Consider the following 19,598-nt stretch of genomic DNA (forward strand, 5'->3'; position numbering starts at 1 on the left):
TATGGAATATGAGTATGAAGTAAGCACTGATAGAAGTAAAATGTAATTTTAATGTAATTTGACGCCGCACATCACATGAAAAGAAAACTTCCGTTCACAACATAACATCCCACTTCACGAGACAACTTGCATAAATGTATATTAAATAAGTTGGCAGGAAACATTTTTTTTTGTTTAGTTTCTTTGTTTAATCATAATTTAATGGGTTGAAATGAAAAGTAATATGTTGTGGTTTTATATTAGAAGAAAAAACTCTTTAAAATTGTTTCAGTCTCATGGTTTTAGTATTTTATTCATAAATACTTTATTAAAAAAAAAGATACATCGTTAAAAAAAAAGGCACATGCTGCTTTGAAACCCTTTCTGTATTCATTCATGATCAATTTTGTATCAAAAGTTGACATGAACCAAAAGTTCTCCTCATGCAAACAGATAGAAAAATATTAGTGAAAAATCGCATCTGGGCTAAGCAAGAGCGCACCATGACCCACAGCCATTTTCTAAATTTAATTTCTCCCAAAGAACATCGCAGCGTGAGTCATTATGCAAATAACACAAGTCACTGACTCCAGGTCATGAAGCAACTGGTCTCATTTGATGCTTTTCTGTGAGGATGCACCACCATCACTAACACTACGGGCAAAAAACATTCGTTTTCACAGTGTTTTCATGTCAAGCATCCACAGCTGGCTGCAAACACACTTCTAGGTACTTTATCTTTCGGGACTGATTGAGAGTTACCAAAAAAAGTACTTTAAACCAAATGCTTATAACTAATATCTAACTAACAAGACTGAATAAGATTCATTCAATTATAATTTTAAAAAATTAATAATAATTTTGACCCTAAAATGGGTTAAAAAAATTAAAAATGCGATTTTTTTTGTGATTTGATGTCTCTATTATAAACATGAGTAAAATCTGACAGCTGCAGTAGATTTTCTGTCAACCCTGACTTAAATTTCAATCAGTTTCTACACATATGTTTTGTTTTTTATTAGTTCTACATACAGTTGAAATCTGTTAGCCTCCCTTTGAATTTTCTTTTTAAAATATTTCCCAATTGATGTTTAACAGAGCAGGGACATTTTCACAGTATGTCTGATAATATTTTTTCTTCTGGAGAAAGTCTTATTTGTTTTATTTCGGCTAGAATAAAAGCAGCTTATAGATTAAATAAGCAGTTTATGAAAAAATAAACGGGGCTAATAATTCAGGGGGGCTAATAATTTTCACTTCAACTGTAAAAAGCTAAACACTGAGACAGAATCAGTGTTCAGACAAACATCATTTTGGTCACACTTTACAATAAGGTTTCATTCAGTAAGTAATGGATAAAGTACATCCAGGAGGTTTTTATCACGGAATAATGCCCGACAGGGCCTGGCGCAAAGTTGAGCACTATTAGACTGAAGCTTTATTCTGCAAAAACAACCTCCTGGATGTACTTTATCCTGCTTATCAGATAGCTTCTAGCCATAAAACTTACACATTCGACACAAAACATCGTTCTGAGCCAAAACAGTTTATTAATCCTTTAATTAAACGGCAAATCGCTGGCCCTGCTACTAGCAGTTCAAATTTGTCCTCTCTAGATGATATTTGTGAATCTCAATATCTCCTATGTCCTGCATGCTACAAAATTAACTCATTTAATTCTCTGAAGTGGACATTTGGGGAAAATATACCAAATTTATAAGGGTGGGATTTTGGGAACTTCCCTTTTCTCCTCAACGAAAAGGACATTTTTGTGAAAACAAGAAAAATAAGTGGCTAATAATTTCATTAAATAAAATTGTCTTGAATAGTTGTCGTTACATTTAATTTAAATATCTGAGGAACATTTTAATACATTTTTAACATAATGCAACATGTTTTAAAGGTGCTGTACGTAAGTTTTGGACTCTTCTAAAGCATAAAAACACCATAATATGTTTGCAGATATTTAAGAAACATGCCAAGTGAATATTCTTGTTTATCTGAAATAGGCATGGGACGATAACCGTGTTCAAGGTATACCGCGGTTTAGAAAAGTCAAGGTTTTAAAACCGTAAAAATTTTCTGCTATACCGTTCCGAAGGTATAGGTATAGCTTTTTAGGACAGCAGTGTCTCCAGCAGAAAAGAAATTCATTTGAACTATTTAGCCTGACATGTTTACTGCTCCAAAATAATTTAAATGTATTTAAATTAAATACAAAGGGGAAAACACTTTTGTTTTTTACCCAGACATTTAAAAAGAATATATTGTAGAGCAATAATCTCAATACCGTGATACCGTGAAAACCGTGATACTTATATCCAAGGTTATCATACCATCAGAATCTTATGATTAAAGCATATTAAAAAAATGTCCTCCCTAGTGGACATCTGTGGTTATCACCACCATTTTTGGTTTCAATTTAAAACAAATCAGCAGAAAAAGAATCCCTGCCAGGGCAGCACGGTGGTGCAGTGGGTAGCGCTCTCACCTCACAGCAAGAAGGTCACTGGTTCGAGCCTCAGCTGGGTCAGTTGGCATTTCTGTGTGGAGTTTGCATGTTCTTCCCATGTTCGTATGGGTTTCCTCCGGGTGCTGCGGTTTCCCCCACAAATCCAAAAACACGTGTTATAGGTGAATTGGGTAAGCTAAAATTGTCTTGTGTATGAGTGTGAATGGGTGTTTGGGTTGCAGCTGGAAGGGCATCTGCTGCGTAAAACATATGCTGGATAAGTTGGCGGTTCATTCTGCTGTGGCAACCCCATATTAATAAAGGGAATAAGCCGAAAATGAATGAATGAATGAATGAATGAATGAATGAATGAATGAATGAGAATCCCTGTCAAAGGCAAAGAGAATTTTAAAGAGTGCATGTATTTTTCCTTTTTTAAATAACAATCATCAATGCAAGGCTTCAGAAAACACAGATTTCCAGCTTCTAGGAAAGAAATCAATTAAGTTCCTTGAATTCAAATAGCTGTAGTGACTGTAGTGTCAACCATAATTCCAAAGTTGACTTTATGCACTGCACTACACAGTAGAGGACACATCATATCTTTAAAATAATTTTTTTTTTCTCCAAAAAATGTTTCCAGTGTGATCATTAAAGAATAAAAGCAATTGGAAAATATGGAATTTCCTGATAGTCAGGGAGAGATATGAACAAACGAAAATTAAAACAGATCTTGAGCTTGAAATTTCTCATCAAATACACAAATGTCACTGATGTAGTTTAAACCATCATGACAATACTTTTTGTGGAGTCAAATGAGGAGTCAAACGTTACAAAAGATGCTTTGCTCTGAGATAGATCCGATTTCCTCTAGGCCATATTGACTGTGGAACAGTGACAGATGCTGTCAGTAAAGTAAAGGTGATCTTCTCAGCACCCAGCAGGAGGCTTAGGAACAATTCTGCTTATCTGATTTGCTGTTAAGACCTCTAATGCCGTCAGATGTCCAGCAATCCCACAGCTCGGATGACTAAGGCATGTGAAACTATGACTTTAAGTACTGTATATTCTGCTGGAAAATGAGAATGTCTGTTTTGAATAGGAGCCATTTACGGCAGAAATTAATAGGAGATGGGATTGGATTTTCTCTGAGGATCAGCTTAATAATCCATGTCATTGCCATTTCTTTATCTCACGAAACACTAAAGCATTAGAGGAGGAAATTGAGTGAAAAGGGGGGAAAAAGTAACTGGGAGAACGAAAGTGTGAGCAAGAGAGAGACAGAGCAGATTAAGTACGGTCCTAATTTGCTAAACTGCATTAAGTACGTGTGACGTGATTGAAAAGGCTTTGCTATCGTGATGTTGTAAGGCATGCGAGGTTACACTGGCAGCGAAAAACATATACTGTAAAAATGGCTGCGAATTTAACAGTCAGACAAACTGTAAAACTGCTACAGTAATATCCTGTAACCAGGTGTGCAGTAGGCTAAGTTTCTTTAATATGAATAACCGTAAAATGACTTACCCATAATGTCCTGAATGACACATCAATTTTTTTGTACAGTAGTTGTTACATAATGTTGATCAATATTTATAGAATTACTTTAGTGTCATGTGTGTTACCATGTTTAGTAGTTGTGTGAATGACATCTTACATTTACACTCACCAGCCACTTTATTGAGTACACCTATCCAACTGCTTATTAACGAAAATTTCTACTCAGCCAACCACATGGCAGCAACTCAATGCATTTAGGCATGTCAACATGGTCAAGACGATCAGCAGCAGTTCAAACTGAGCATCAGAATGGGGAAGAAAGGTGATTTAGGCGACTTTGAACATGGCATGGTTGTTGGTGCCAGACAGGCTGATCTGAGTATTTCAGAGACTGCTGATCTACTGAGATTTTCACAACCATCTCTAGGGTTTACAGAGAATGGTCAGAAAAAAAGAAAATATCCAGAGAGTGACAGTTCTGTGGGCACAAATGCCTTACTGATGCCAGAGGTCAGAGGATAATGGCCAGACTGGTTCCAGCTGATAGAAAGGCAACAGTAACTCAAATAACCACTTGTTACAACTGAGGTATGAAGAAGAGCATCTCTGAATGCACAACACATTCAACCTTGAGACGGATGGGCTACAGCAGCAAAGACCACATCGTGTAATGGTTTGGTGTAATGGTGTGGAGGATATTTTCTTGGCACACTTTGGGCCCATTAGTACCAATTGAGCATCGTGTCACCACCACAGCCTACCTGAGTATGTCCATCCCTTTATGTCCACAGCGTACCCATCATTTTCTGGCTACTTCCAGCAGGATAACGCGCCATGTCACAAAGCGTAAATCATCTCACACTGGGTTCTTGAACATGACAATGAGTTCTCTGTACCCAAATGGCCTCCACGGTCACCAGTTCTCAATCCAATAGAGCACCTTTGGGATGTGGTGGAATGGGAGATTTGCATCATGGATGTGCAGCCGACAAAACGAGTGATGCTATCATGTCAATATGAACCAAAATCTCTGAGGAATATTTCCAGTGCCTTGTTGAATCTATGCCACAAAGGTTTAAGGCAGCTCTGAAGGCAAAAGGGGGTACAACCCCTAATCCATGTCCTGAGACACACCCCCTCTCCCGCTTTCACTTCAAATTCTAATGGAGGGAGCGATTCGTTTGCAAATGAATCTCCATTATGAACGATTCTTGTGAATCATGCATATCAATGTGCATATCCACCTTCCTGATGTAAATGGTACATAACATTAGTATGATTCAATAATTTAGGGTGGAAGGTGTGCACATTGGGATGCAGGCACTGTTATGTTATCAAGCACCCTTATAAGTTACTTAAAAAAAACCCTTCACTTAGAAGACAATGACACAAGTTTCTGGCACCACAGCGTTTTTATTCACCTAAACTAGCATAAGCCTAATTTAGTGCAAGTTGGTGCTCCTTTGCTTTATGGTCAATGCAGTAGTGACTATATTATCATCAATAATGTTACTTGTTTAGCACAAAAATTCGTAACACACAAAAAACGTAAAAAAAGAAATCTTACCAATGAAATGTTCTGCCTTAGTGTTTTGTTTTCTTTGCTTGCTCATTACTACACCTGTACGCTACACTACAGTCCAGTCTCTTCAGATGGGCTTTGATCTTGACTAAATGATTAAATGACTTTTGTACTGGGAGCACTGTATAAATATGGCGTTGGTATTGACGCATGCTCAGGGCCCGTATGCGATATCTAGAGTATATCTATAAACACTAGATATCTATTGATAGATATCAATATATATCTATGGACAACTTCAACATATTAGCATATTTCTCTGCTAGCGGATAAGCGTTGGCTCTTCATATGACTTTCTTATCACCACCTGCTTTTGGTTGTGTTTTTGTCTGTGTAACAAAGGTACAATGTCAAATGTTACTACTTTAAAACATTGGTGTATTAACATTGACATAAATTAATGAAATACGGTAGTTTACTGTATATCTTTAACATTTCTTGACATTTTAATATTTTTTTTACATTATACATGGAGCAGTGCTAAAGTGAATTTATTTAATACATTTTACTATTTTTATTATTATTATTATTATTATTATTATTATTTTTACTATTATTATTTTTGTAACTATTAATATTATTATTATTATTATTATTATTATTATTATTATTATTATTATTACTATTATCATTATTATTATTATTATTATTATTATTATTATTAATATTATTATTATTATTATTATTATTATTATTATTATTATTATTATTATTATTATTATTATTGTTATTATTATTATTATTAAGAATAACATCATAATATATTATCAAGTAAAAAGTCATATATGAGGTTAAGTTGGCACCACAACATTTATTCACATCAAATCCTTTTATAAAGAATAAAAGTGTTTCAAAATTCTTCCTTCACATACTTTTTAACCTAAAAATACCAGGGTTTTCGACACTAATGCACTTACCACTGGTTGATCCAACCTCTCTCTTTTGAGGAGGACAAACCACTTCCGAGTAATTCCCATGGTTCAACTGCAAATTACATGGCAGTACTAAAAGCACCACATTCAATATAAAAAGATCATTAAAAAGGAGTAAAAAATGAAGTAGACGAGCCGCTGAGACTTACCAAGGAAACGAAAAGTTCTCCGCACTAATGGATTGAGGTAACAGCAGTCCCCAGTCACCATGGTCTTCTCTCGACTGTCAAGATCTTTGGACGTGTACTGTATCAAGAACAACACCGTTTCTGTCACGGTGATCTGAAACACACATCAGACAATGTCAAATTAGTTGCTGTGGATTTACATATTCTCAAAGAAATCTAAACACTTATTACTGTGAAGCTTGGCTTGGTTGCTAGGGTGTTTAGAATGGTTGCTAGGGCATTGCTAGAAACAAAACATTGAGAGAAAAAAAAGATTACAACAAATTGTACAAGCCAAAAACAGAAACAATATACTGATTAATCTCTGTGTGCATTGTTAAAGCCTGCAGGTCCTGCCAAAAGACTCATAATAATAGTAATAAATGTGTTGTGTTTTATTGTGCTGATGCTCATTATGAGAATGGACACTATTTCAATCCCATAAATCCAAATTAGAATTTGCTCTGCCCTTATTTGCATGCATTAGCAGATGAAGTGTTGCAATATTGATGCAAACAGAAGTCTTGCCTTGACTGGAGGCCTTTTCACGCTATATACTGAATCATTTGGTCAGTAAGATTAATATTATTGATTACGTTATTCATCATCACCTATGTGACCTTTGTTAAGCCATTCTTCAAGAGTTCCCACTTAGATATGCTTGGCATTAATAGCAGGTTTGGCATGGTGTCCCGGGAGAAAACCCTGAGCTCGGAGATAATTGAGCCCAAGGCTCCCTCTCAGTCAATAAGCATATAAGGAGATCCGAGATCAAGTAGGTCTCAAGAGCTCCCCTTAGAAAAGGGAGGAAAAGGAGGAGATGGGGTGGAAGAGGGGATTCTTTCAAAAAGAAGATAGAGCAAAAAAATCGGAAAAATCTGTCCATTTATTGTGAGCTTGGATTAATCTGATTAGATTATTACTGATTTCAGATGAGCAGCCAGTCGTGCTCAATCATATCACGTGCTCCTCTAGAAACTAGTTTACGAAATTTCACAAAGAGAAAAGTAATGACATTTTTAATGAAATACTATAAAAAAGCACACAAAAACAATGAAATTTGTTAAAAGCATCATGAACAAAGAAACTGAATTTCGCTTTCTTAATGAACTGCATGCTTTTGCTCATACATTTAATGACTTATCAGTGTGCTATTCAAAAAAATTAAAAATGAATCAAAATTTTAAAAATTGCTTCGTATCTGAAATGACCTCCTGTCGTTCAATAATGTCACCATGCACTCTCATTTTAGCCGCTCCCCTTGAACAATTACGCATCATTTACATCTAGCTTTAAGATGCAGTTATATTGTCAATACAATCACAAGTAGATGATGCTAAATGGAGCTGCAATCGGGGCCTATTTTTTAACCACTTCCAGATGTCAAAACCTCATGTAAATAAATATAAATGCACAAGTGACATTTAAATTGAATATACTGAGTTCTATTTTTCTCAAAAATAGACAAAATTCTAATATTTCAATGAGAGCAATAAACACTTTGCCTGTCTGCACCATACGTGACACGGCAGAAACATTTAAATAATAGAGCCGTTCAGAAGCACAGAATAGTTCAATAGGTTTTTAATCTAATAAATACATGTTAAACCTTTGTAACATTATTAAAAGTACATGCTGAGTATTGGATTGAGTCAAAGTTCCAACATTCATTTTCAAAATATGTCATATTTTCGATGGCTGGTTGTCACCACCTATCGGTGAAATTGCTGCCTTCAACTTTCATTTTTAAGCGTCAAGTTAAATGCATATAATGGTGATTTTAATCTTTGCCATAAACATCAGTTCTTTAATTTAACTACATTAACTATATTAACTTTCATTAACTGTTACCCTGTACTTCTGTGTTATTTGACTGTTTGTGATTTCATAACTAACTCAAGAGACTAAAGACTGAATCTCTATCTTGATTTTTATGTTTTTCAAACACAGATTTGAATGCAGCGATTCAAAGGAATAATAAACACATGCAAATCAAAATCATTTATAATTTATATTGCTTGGTTGAGATCCCGACCATTAAATGATTAATCATGCAACTTACACTAAATGCATTAATGCAGGCTAAACAAGTAGTGACAGAAAACACCTTTAATAACCTAAGAAACCCACCACATCCCGAATAACCTACCACAACTTGTTCCGTAATCATTATATTTTACAGGAAGGCCTAAATGTTTTCATACATGCTATTTAAATGATGCGAGAGGCAATCTCTCTGCGAGCGTTACAAATTTTGGATTAATCTACAAGTAAAAAAAAATTATTAATCCACGGGTCACGTGAGCTCCGAACCATGGATTGTGATTCGTATGAATCACGGATCAACCGTGATCCGTTACACCCATAGTATTCATGCAAAACTCACGCACGTAGCATTTAACACGGAATAATGCACATAATCAGTACCTGAGGTTTTTCATTGTTAATGTTGCGCTGTTTTTCAGCCGTAACATTGAAGAAACAAACCTTTTCTGAAACAGAAACTTCACACACCTCTGTCAAGGTCGAGTAGGATAAAAACTCCTTTTAACTTGGAAAAGAAAAATAAAGGGAAGTTAAAAGTACACTATAAGAAGGGCCAGACAGAATATGTGGACATTTTTTGATATTTTTGCAAAGAGTTTGTACAAAATCTGCAAATTTATGTGGAATGAATTTGAAACTATTGTAACAAAAACTAAACACTTGAAATAAAAAAATATGAATAACTTTTTTATATTTATTTAAGGTTTACAATACAAATCCATTTAGAACCAATGGTTTGGTAAATTATGTCTCATATATACAGTAATATATCAACTAAAAGACTTTACTTTACAAACTGTATTGTACATAAATCATGTAAACATTTGCATACTATTTAATAAGATTACTGAAATTATTATAAAAACTGAACAAAATGTACATTTAGACACATTTACAGAGGTAAATAAATAGATCAAATTATATCTGCAGATTTCTATGCATGCAGATTTTTGTGTGGGCCTGACTTTAAGCAATAAAACGCAACTAATGAGCCATGTCTTCCTCTTCTTCAGTCCACGAATGCAGGGCTTTTGTGATGGACAGAGGTAAAGAAACCAGGATGAAGAAGCTTGAGGCTCTTCCTGATCTGTCAGAGTGATTTAAGAGCTTGTCCAGCTCTTTGAGGGTTTGCTTTTGGGGCTTAAACATGCAAGCGGGATCTTCAAGTTAAAAGCCGAGAGACTTAATCTCACAGTCTCAAACCGCATAAACCATCACATGAAAATGGGGTAGAGAAGCATACGGGTTTGGTGGCCTCTTTGCCCCCCCCCATCCTTACTTCAAAACAGTAGCACAAGCGCTCAAGGCTTTACACACAAACAGCTGAATCTAGGTTATGAGCAACTAGCAGAAAAGAGAATGATCAGAAAAGACAGAAACAAAATACCTCAGAAACACACATTTGCATTTATATATTTCATTGAGATGTCTATCGTTCAGAAAAAACGATTTAAACCAGCACCGTCAATCAAATTAATTACATTAGAGCGACATTTAATTGGATTTCTAACACATATCCTGATTGTGTATAAAAGCTCATTTAAGATCATTAAAACTGTATGGAAATAAATATAGAAATATCGTATCAGTAACTTTAAGTCAAAAAAAAAGATATTCAAGGGAGAAAAAATGCTTGATTTTATCCATTAGGAATTCATGGGTTGTGAAAAATGGTCTCTGTTTGACAGGTAGTTAGAGGGCTGAAAAATAATGTCGGCTGAAAAAGAAATTCGATTTTAATGATAGATTACGAAGACAAATTTGTCTTTGGAATGATGTGCACTGAATAATGATATTTTGTCGTCTTCACGATGATATTGGAGATGAAGTATGCTTTTTTTAAATCACCAGTGTCCCTATTGGTCAAACAAAATCATAGCCCCACCTTAATCTCACACCATTGGAACAAAGTGATTTGAAGGATAGTGATGAAGTACAGTATAAAGATTTAAACATTTCTGATGATTGGATTTTATCTTTGATCTGACTTATGATATTTATTGAAAAGGGTTGTTGTTGTTTTTTTAATTCTTTTTATCACAATTTTTTTGTGAACATAAACACACACATTTAACATGGACCACATGCACTATTATTTTACTTACTCATAAGGCCATTTATATCTAAGTTGATATTTAGGTAGCATGGTATGTTGCTACGTAAACTGGTATGTTGCTATGGTGATTTGTAACTAGGGTTGGGCCGATAAACAATGTCATCGTCCGTCGCCGATAGACACCACGATGCTGAGCCGGCATCGTGATCCTGCTAAGCCCTTGTCGCAAATCCGCTCGAGAAAAATACACACTTAGGCCCCGTTTACACTGATACATCTTAAATGGCATCTTAAGTGTTTAAATGGCATTTTAGAACGAAAACGATCCACATATACTCTGGCGTTTCACTAGTGTTTCTGAACAGCCCTCCGTCTACACTACCGCTGAAAACGCACATCACGTGTCCACACACACAGACACACACACACTGTCATGCGCTGGAGACAGCGGGTCCAGGCAGTCAGCAGCTCAGTACACAGCTTCAATCTTTCGCTTTCACGCTTGTACTTAGTCATTTTAGCAAAAACCTCAGATACTGTTGGTTGGTTCCTGTTGGTTGTGCACCTTTTTTACCAACCAAGTTTGTCGACGCCATAATAACGACACAGATCACTCTGCCTATTCATGCCAGAGTCTTGCGGCAAAAGTGATTGACAAGTGGTAATTTGTGTGTAACTTCTTTTTATTTCTTAATGATTTGGTTATGGATAATGTGGGTCAAGGCTACAAACAGTTAATTTGTTATAAATTAATTAATTATTCATAAATAATTAATTCACCTCCGCCTACAACGATGATGCCATTGTCCTTCGTGGTGTTCACATTAGACATTGTACGATGCCAAATGGGTCAACATCGCCCAACCCTATTTGTAACTATTTGTAAACAGATGGGTCGTTAGCCCAACGCTCAACCACCAACCTGGAGGACCAGGACAATCTAGCTTACCCAATTCACCTATAGCGCATGTCTTTGGACTGTGGGGGAAATCGGAGCACCCACGCCAACATGGGGAGAACATGCAAACACGGAAAAGTCAACTGGCCCAGCTGGGGCTCAAACCAGTGACCTTCTTGCTGTGAGGCGACAGTGCTAACCACTGAGCCACCGTGTTGCCCAAACTTTTATTTTACACTATTGTAATAAAAAGAATGTCAAAATGTGAAGTTTTAGTTCTGTGTTTTCAGTTTGTGCTTTTAAAATCGCCTGTGGGTTCTTAAAATGGTAAACAAATTTTGACAACAACAAAAAATATATAAAAATAAATAATAAACAATTAAGAATGACAATTAATACATGTTTTAAAGCTGTGAGTATTTAGCAAGTCATCAAATGCTTCTTAATTCCTGTCAAAAGATTCTAATTAAGCCTGGTAAGATTTTGCAGTACTGCTACATTGAATGACATTTCAGTGTGTGTATTCTGTAAATAATACAAAAAACACACACAATTAAATGTATTGTGTAACACTTTAATTGTTTTGACCATGGCAACCCCTTTTCCTCTTTGACCTATAAACACAAAGAACTAATCTGCATTAGAATAATGGGGTTAAATCTTTACAGGCTATAGTCCTAAGCATTAGGCTTCAATCCTACAGTACATCACATGGTAATTCTTTACTTTTGTTTGTTTGATTGTTTGTTTGTTTGCTTGCTTAGACTTTATTGATCCCAAGTGGAAATTCACGTCACAGCAGAGCTCTCCATACTATAAAATAAATTACATATATAAAGAGTCAATAAAAATAATGAAATTACATTCATACAGGACTTCTGGTAGTACCTAGAATAGCAAAGTCGAGTAAAGGAGGTCGAGCCTTCTCATTTATAGCTCCTAAACTCTGGAATAGCCTTCCTGATAACGTCCGAGGCTCAGACACACTCTCCCAATTCAAAACTAGATTAAAGACCTATCTGTTCAGTAAAGCATACACTTAGTGCACCACTTAGGGGGGCTTCCACACAGGTTATGCATCTTGCTGATATACACTGTGAACATCAGCTACGCTAATTATTTTCTTTATTCTCCATTTCCACCTGGGGATACTCTTCCCGAGGCCCTCAGACTATGCAGAGTCACTGATTCGATCCAAGACCAACGACGAGATGATCCCAAGGTTTCCATATCCTGGACCTGGCCGAATCCTGAACAACTACTGCGATGGTCATGGAAGAATGGAGAACATGAGACTGTTTCCTATGACGCTCCAGAGACAGACGAGTCTTCGCTGAGGCCAGCTTCCAGCCTCCGCCACTGAGACTGCAGCTCTGCACAAGACGTTTGGCCAGCGGAGAAATTAAAATGGTCGTGCCCAACTGAGCCTGGTTTCTCTCAAGGTTTTTTTTCTTCACTTCCGCCTTTAGTGAAGTTTTTTTTCCCTCTCCGCTGTCGCCACTGGCTTGCATGGTTCAGGATCTGTAGAGCTGCGCATCGTTGGATTTGCTCTTCAATATTTGGACTCTCAGTAGTGATTATTAAACCACACTGAACTGAGCTAAACTGAACTGAACTTAAACACTACAAACTGAACTACACTGTTCCTATTTACTGTGACCTTTTATGTGAAGCTGCTTTGACACAATCTACATTGTATAAGCGCTATACAAATAAAGGTGAATTGAATTGAATTGAATACAGCACACCTTAGCTTCTAACAACGGGTAGACACTAGTTCATATCTACAGTATCAATGCTATTACAAGTCAGCATCATTTATCTAGTATGACTTTTACATAACATAATGATAACGTTTTTCAAAAAAGCTTGCCAACCTCAACCTTTGCTGCTTGCTCAAACTACTTAAAATGAGTTGAAACAACACAATTCTTAATGTTTTTTTTTGGAACAACGTAATTGTTTTACGTTCAATCCACTTACATTTGTAAAAATTATGAAGTTAACTAAATCGATTTGTATTATGACGAGTGTTGGGCACGTTCCTATTAAAAAAGTAATTCGTTATAGTTACTAGTTACTTCTCACAAATAGTAACTGAGTTAGTAACTGAGTTTCAGTACATAATTATAAAAGTAACTTATTACCAAGGAAAGTAACTATTGCGTTACTTTAAAAAAATCTAATATGTATAATAAAAAAAAAAATAAAATAAAACACTGTATACTAAACTACGTTAAAGTTGTTTGTGGGACAATGTGAGAGACAACCATCACATTTAACATATCATTTCTAAATATTATCACCACTTTAATTGCACAATAAAACTCAATAGATGGTTTAGAACTTTAAGGGAAAAGTAGTGCTTATATTTCCATTTTGCAAAAACTACTCTTGAACTTGTAAGATTTGCCATCGTTCTGACTCCTGGTTGCTGGTACGTGCGACTGACTGTGTGTGTGTGCTTGTGTGTGAACACTTGCACTACTCTGCCTCTGATTGGCAACGATGGAAATGAACTCTAAGCTAATCATCACAATCTCAGTCACCCGCTTCGAATATTATCACTCGATTGAATGTCCGTTCTCAGTGGTTATCAGCTGATAGATATGGGCCAGTAGAGGCGTTCTGTGCCTACTGGCAGGCGCAGAAGGCTGTTATCATCCGTCCACATGGTTAGCTATACTAATGGAGAAGACTCTAGATCCAGATCTGTTTTCACATTTCACATAACCACTGATAATGCCCATTCAATCGAGTGGTAACATTCGAATCGGCTATCTCAGTTACACCACGTTAACAAACACACCTATCATCATTGCTGGTTGGTTATGTGTCCCGCCTCCAGCCCCGAACACACTCACAGACACACCCCAGAGAAAGAGAGGTCCTATGGCTGACAGAGATGCTGCTCACTTGAAAAACGCTTCAGTTTTCTCAGTTATAGTAACACGCATTTTATTGTCAGTAATGGTAATGACGTTGTAACAGGAGAAACAGTAACTCATTTGATCACTTGTTTCTAAATAAAAGTATTGCTTTTACTAATGCTGTTTATTTATAGCGCCATTATTCCATTATTATTGTCATATTGGTTATGACAACATAAAGAAATTGTGTGGAACCAATTTGTTTTGGGACAGCATGAAGAAATTAAGTTAACTTATTAGTTTTTACAAATTGAAGTGGACTGGACATAAACCAATAAAGCCCCCCCCTGAAAAACCCTCAAGAACTGTGTTGTTTCAGCTCATTTTAAATAAGTTTGAACATACAGCAAACTTATTTTTTCTACTGCCTGTAGATCTCAAAAATTAAGCAGAAACACTTAAAGGATATAGTTTTATCTATTAATTCATTTTCCTTTGGCTTTATTCATCAGGGGTCACCAAAGCAGAATCAACCGGCAACTTATTCAGCATATGTTTTACATAGAGGATGCCCTTCCAGCCGCAACCCATCACTGGGAAACATCCATACACACTCGTTTACACTCATACACTCCGGCCAATTTAGTTTATTTAATTCACCTGTATCGCATGACTTTGGACTATGGGTGAAAACGGAGCACCCAGAGGAAACCCACACCAACACGGGGAGAACATGCAAACTCCACACAGAAATGCCAACTGACCCAACCGGTATTCGAATCAGCAACCTTCTTGCTGTGAGGCAATATCGTTAACCACTGAGCCACCATGTCGCCCTTGGGAGTTTTAACAACTCTATATTTTCACACAAACTTTGATTAAAACTATAACAGTTATCACAAACATTTCTGCACAACGACACTCTAATAAACAGCACAATCATGACAAGTTGCCCAACGTTAATTCTCAACAGTAGATCAGCAATCGAAACCATTTCCAACCTAATGGGCTAAAACTCTCTAAACACACCATTTCAAGCATGAAGTCCCGATCACTCAGCCAGACATGAACATCTGTTGGTTCCTCGCTGGTTTGTAGGGCTCAGATGATCACTGTTGACAAAGGGGGATATCTGTTTGGACTGTGTTAATGAACAGCTATTTCATATTCCTCAAGGCCCATTTTCTGTTGACGGAGCGTTTCTTCAATCTGTTCCACATGCATTGAGAGAAATATTGAGGTCTATAATGTGAGTATTTTGAATTATGAGAATATAAAAAAGCTACTAAAAAATATTCATTGGATTTACCAACTTTTTTTTAAGGTAAGTGGTTGCAAACAATTTATATGGATTTAATTTAAGCAAACAAATTAAGGTGAACATTACTAAATTTTATTTGTTTGTTTAAATTCATTCATACATTCATTCATTTTTCTTCGGCTTGGTCACTTATTTATCAGGGGTCGCCAGAGCTGAGTGAACCGCCAACTATTCTGGCACATGTTTTATGCCAGAAACACCCATACATTCTCACATTCACACACACACACACACACACACACACACACACACATACACTACAGCCAATTTAGCTTATCCAATTCACTAACAGTGCATTCACACCGAAGGTGGCGAGAGCGCCAAAGTTCACTCTGGCCGCCCTGGCGACAAAGATGTCTTCACAGCTCCGGCAGTGAGAGCGCCAAAATTAGCTACATTGATATCATATTTAAAAGAGCCACTGCAGCTTATTATTACACACATATACGTGCTTAATAGCGTGAAAATGTTGCACGCCTTTTATCAGATTCATTTAACTATAGAAGACCAAGTTGTTGTGGTGTGGCTTTGCTCCACTTATCCAATGTGTCCATAAGTCTGAAATATTCTGAAGCAGCAATACTGTTTTGTCGTTATAGTTAGCACGAGTTTCCCACTTTAAAAAAAACATATATAACATTAATTCACTCACCAGTATCAGTAACTCGGCAGTAACTTTTTTACGTCCCTGTAAGAAAACATTGTAAATAACTAGAAACCTGGTGCTGAATAATAAAACCCTTGGGAATAACTGTGGACGGAACCAAAGTTCACAGTGACTGTGTTTTCTGGAATCCTCTCAAGCAGTGGATTTCTACATTCCGATTGGTTGCTGCCGAACCGCATCATAGCTTATTACCATAAAGCTGACTTGATTTCAACTCTCCTCGACACCCACACTGTGCCGCTTATCGCCGCTGGCTCCCATTGAAAATGAATTACTTCACTTTTGGGCTGTGGGGGAAACCGGAGTTTAAATTTAGCCCAAATAAATTGTTTGCAACTGCTTACCTTAAAAAAATGGTAAATCATATGAATATTTTTGTCAGTGTAGAAAACAGAACTCAACTTGTTTGATTTGTCATTACATTTTTTTTTAAGTGCTGGACAAAAAAAGTAAATGTAATGACAAATCTACAAGTTCTTTCTCTGTTGAGTTCTGTTTTCTAGCTTTATAATATTCAATATACTGTTTCTGTGTTAGATTAGACTAGAAGTCTTAGAGATGCGACAAAAAATATTCAGATTTTCAAAATACATTGCTATTCTCTCTTGAATTAAATCTGAGCTTTGTTTTTTAACAGCAGATGGTGTTGTATGCTTTACAAACAGCCATACTCTGCTTGCATCTAATTCCTTGCTAATATCACTTGAGAAACGAGTTAAGAAAGGTTTAAGTGAGCTGTGTTTACATTAATTTCATGACATAAAAACCAACTTACAGAAGAACAGATGCAGAAGAGCTCTTTCTCATAAGCATTTGAGTGTACAGTTGAAGTTAAAATTATTATTTTTTTCTTTTACAAATATTTCCCAATTGATGTTTAACAGAGCAAGGAATTTTTCACAGTATTTCCGCAATATTTTCACAATATTTTTTTCTTTTGGAGAAAGTCTTATTTGTTTTATTTCAGCTAGATTTAAAGCAGTATTTAATTTTTAAAAAAACATTTTAAAGTCAATATTATTAGCCCCCTTAAGTAATTTTTTTTCGATTGTCTACAGAACAAAAGGGACTAAGCCGAAAAAAAAATTAATGAATGAATTTCTACAGAACAAACCACTGTCATATAATGATTTGCCCCAATTACCCTAACTTGCCTACATAATTAATCTTGTTAAAACTTTATAGTCAGACTTTGAAATTGTTCTTGCATAACAGCATGATAAATACTTCTTACAAAGAGACAGACTTAGTTTAAAAAAAAAAATAATAATAATATGTATCTATATATATATATATATATATATATATATATATATATATATATATATATATATATATATATATATATATATATATATATATATATATATTTATTTATTTATTTATATACTCACTCATGTTAATTAACAAGTTACTCATGTTATTCGACGGTTAGACTTTAATGGTATAAATTCATGATTCAACACATGACTAGGGACCAAAATTATGTTCCCTGCCAGCCTTGTGAGGTTCTTTTAATATGAATGGTCATTTAATTTCTCATGAGGCTTTCCTACCATCTTTGAACAGATTTTAATCTGGTTCTGTAACAATACAGTTCTGACAACGGAGGTGAGGATCCAATGACAGTGTCTATATTGCAAAGAATGGTCAGGCAGGCAAGTGTCAATCAAAAGAGCAAACAGAATCATCAAGGGCAATCCAAAAGAGTTGTCAAAAACAGACAAGAGATCGGTTCAAGCAGCTAACATCAAAAACCAGTAAACAGCATAGATCAAACACGGCACAGGAAAACAAGGCAAGGAAAAACACTCCGTAATGGTTAAAGGAACAACAAGACTTGGCAATGTCTGTGTGTGTGCTGTATTTAAAGTCCATGTAATCAGTCTGTGAGTAGCTTCCAGCTGTGTGTGTGTAATCAACAGAAAACCGGAACAGGTGTGTGTGTGGTGCATGGCAGAATTTGTAGTTCATATGTTGATGGGATTGTAGGTCGAGTGAAAGTGAAGGTTCTTCAGAGATCTGCAGTAGCTAGTTCGCTGGTGACTGTTACAGGTTCCTCAATTTTGTTTTTAGACTCACAGACAGACTCATACACCATACAGAATTATAATACTGCAGAACACTTATAAGTACAGACATAAAAAAAAATTCAAGAATCTTTTTCGATGCTCCAAAAGATCAAAGACGATGCAAAAAAATTGATTCTTTATTTTATCTTTATACTAAATGTCACTTTAAGCTGAATACTAGTATCTCAAAATTATTATTATGTTTAGAAATTTGTTGATAAAATCTTCTCTCCATTAAACAAAATGTGGAAAAAAATATACAGGGGGGGCAAAGAATTCAGGAGGGCTAATAATTCTGACGTCAACTGTACATTTGATTTACATTTAAATTATGTAGGCTGTGAAATAACAATGCGGTCAAGATCTGCATGGAACTACTTTAGCAGTGCAGCTCGCTGAAAATAATTGCACTCCTTAGAATGTTCATCAGCCAATCAGAATCAAGCATTTAACAGCACCATACAGTAGTACCATATAATTATTAACAACCACTTTAAAGGAAACTCTGTGCCACACAAAAGCTATTCAATATAATAACAGCTCTAACCATGAAGTTTTAGGAAGAACATAGAGTGGTGGCACGATTTGTACAGTTATAAAACAATTAGATTTTTTAAAACATCATTCAAACATCCATTTAGGCTTATACAGTATAAACAGGCCACAACAGCTAAGTGGATGTAGTTACATATGTGTCTGAAAGCATAACAGAGGATTTGCTCTAAAATTGTGTTGTCAATACTGAAGATTACTTGTTGAATTGCCTCTGATGTCTGTCACCACTCAAGCGTGAACTCCACTCAGATATACAAGTATGGACTAAGACATAAAAGAAGTTGTTCTTTGCAGAAACATAAATGGAAAGCCTCAACAAGTCGACATGAAAGAGGATGATGATCCATCAAGTCTGACTGTTTGTCAGTAGCAGACGGCTGTCATGCGGCTCAAAAACTAGGGTTTGCATGTAGAAAAAGAAACACCAGTTCAAGAGCTTCAAACTGAGACATCAAAACAACATCCACTAAACTTGTAGATGTTCTATTTAAAACATTTATT

At 35.8% G+C, this 19,598-nt stretch overlaps 1 protein-coding gene across 4 annotated transcripts in view; it reads right to left on the reverse strand.

Moving 5' to 3' along the window:
- The window catches only part of plppr5b (phospholipid phosphatase related 5b), a 103,904-nt gene that overhangs the window by 51,068 nt on the left and 33,238 nt on the right, over positions 1 to 19,598 (reverse strand). For all 4 annotated transcript variants that reach the window (XM_056451164.1, XM_056451165.1, XM_056451162.1 and 1 more), the window contains one exon: positions 6,595 to 6,727. In XM_056451164.1, coding sequence (XP_056307139.1) covers positions 6,595 to 6,727 — 133 coding nt within the window. The remainder of the gene's footprint in view (positions 1 to 6,594; positions 6,728 to 19,598) is intronic.

The sequence above is a fragment of the Danio aesculapii genome, chromosome 24, assembly GCF_903798145.1.
Source record: "Danio aesculapii chromosome 24, fDanAes4.1, whole genome shotgun sequence".
NCBI lineage: Eukaryota > Metazoa > Chordata > Actinopteri > Cypriniformes > Danionidae > Danio > Danio aesculapii.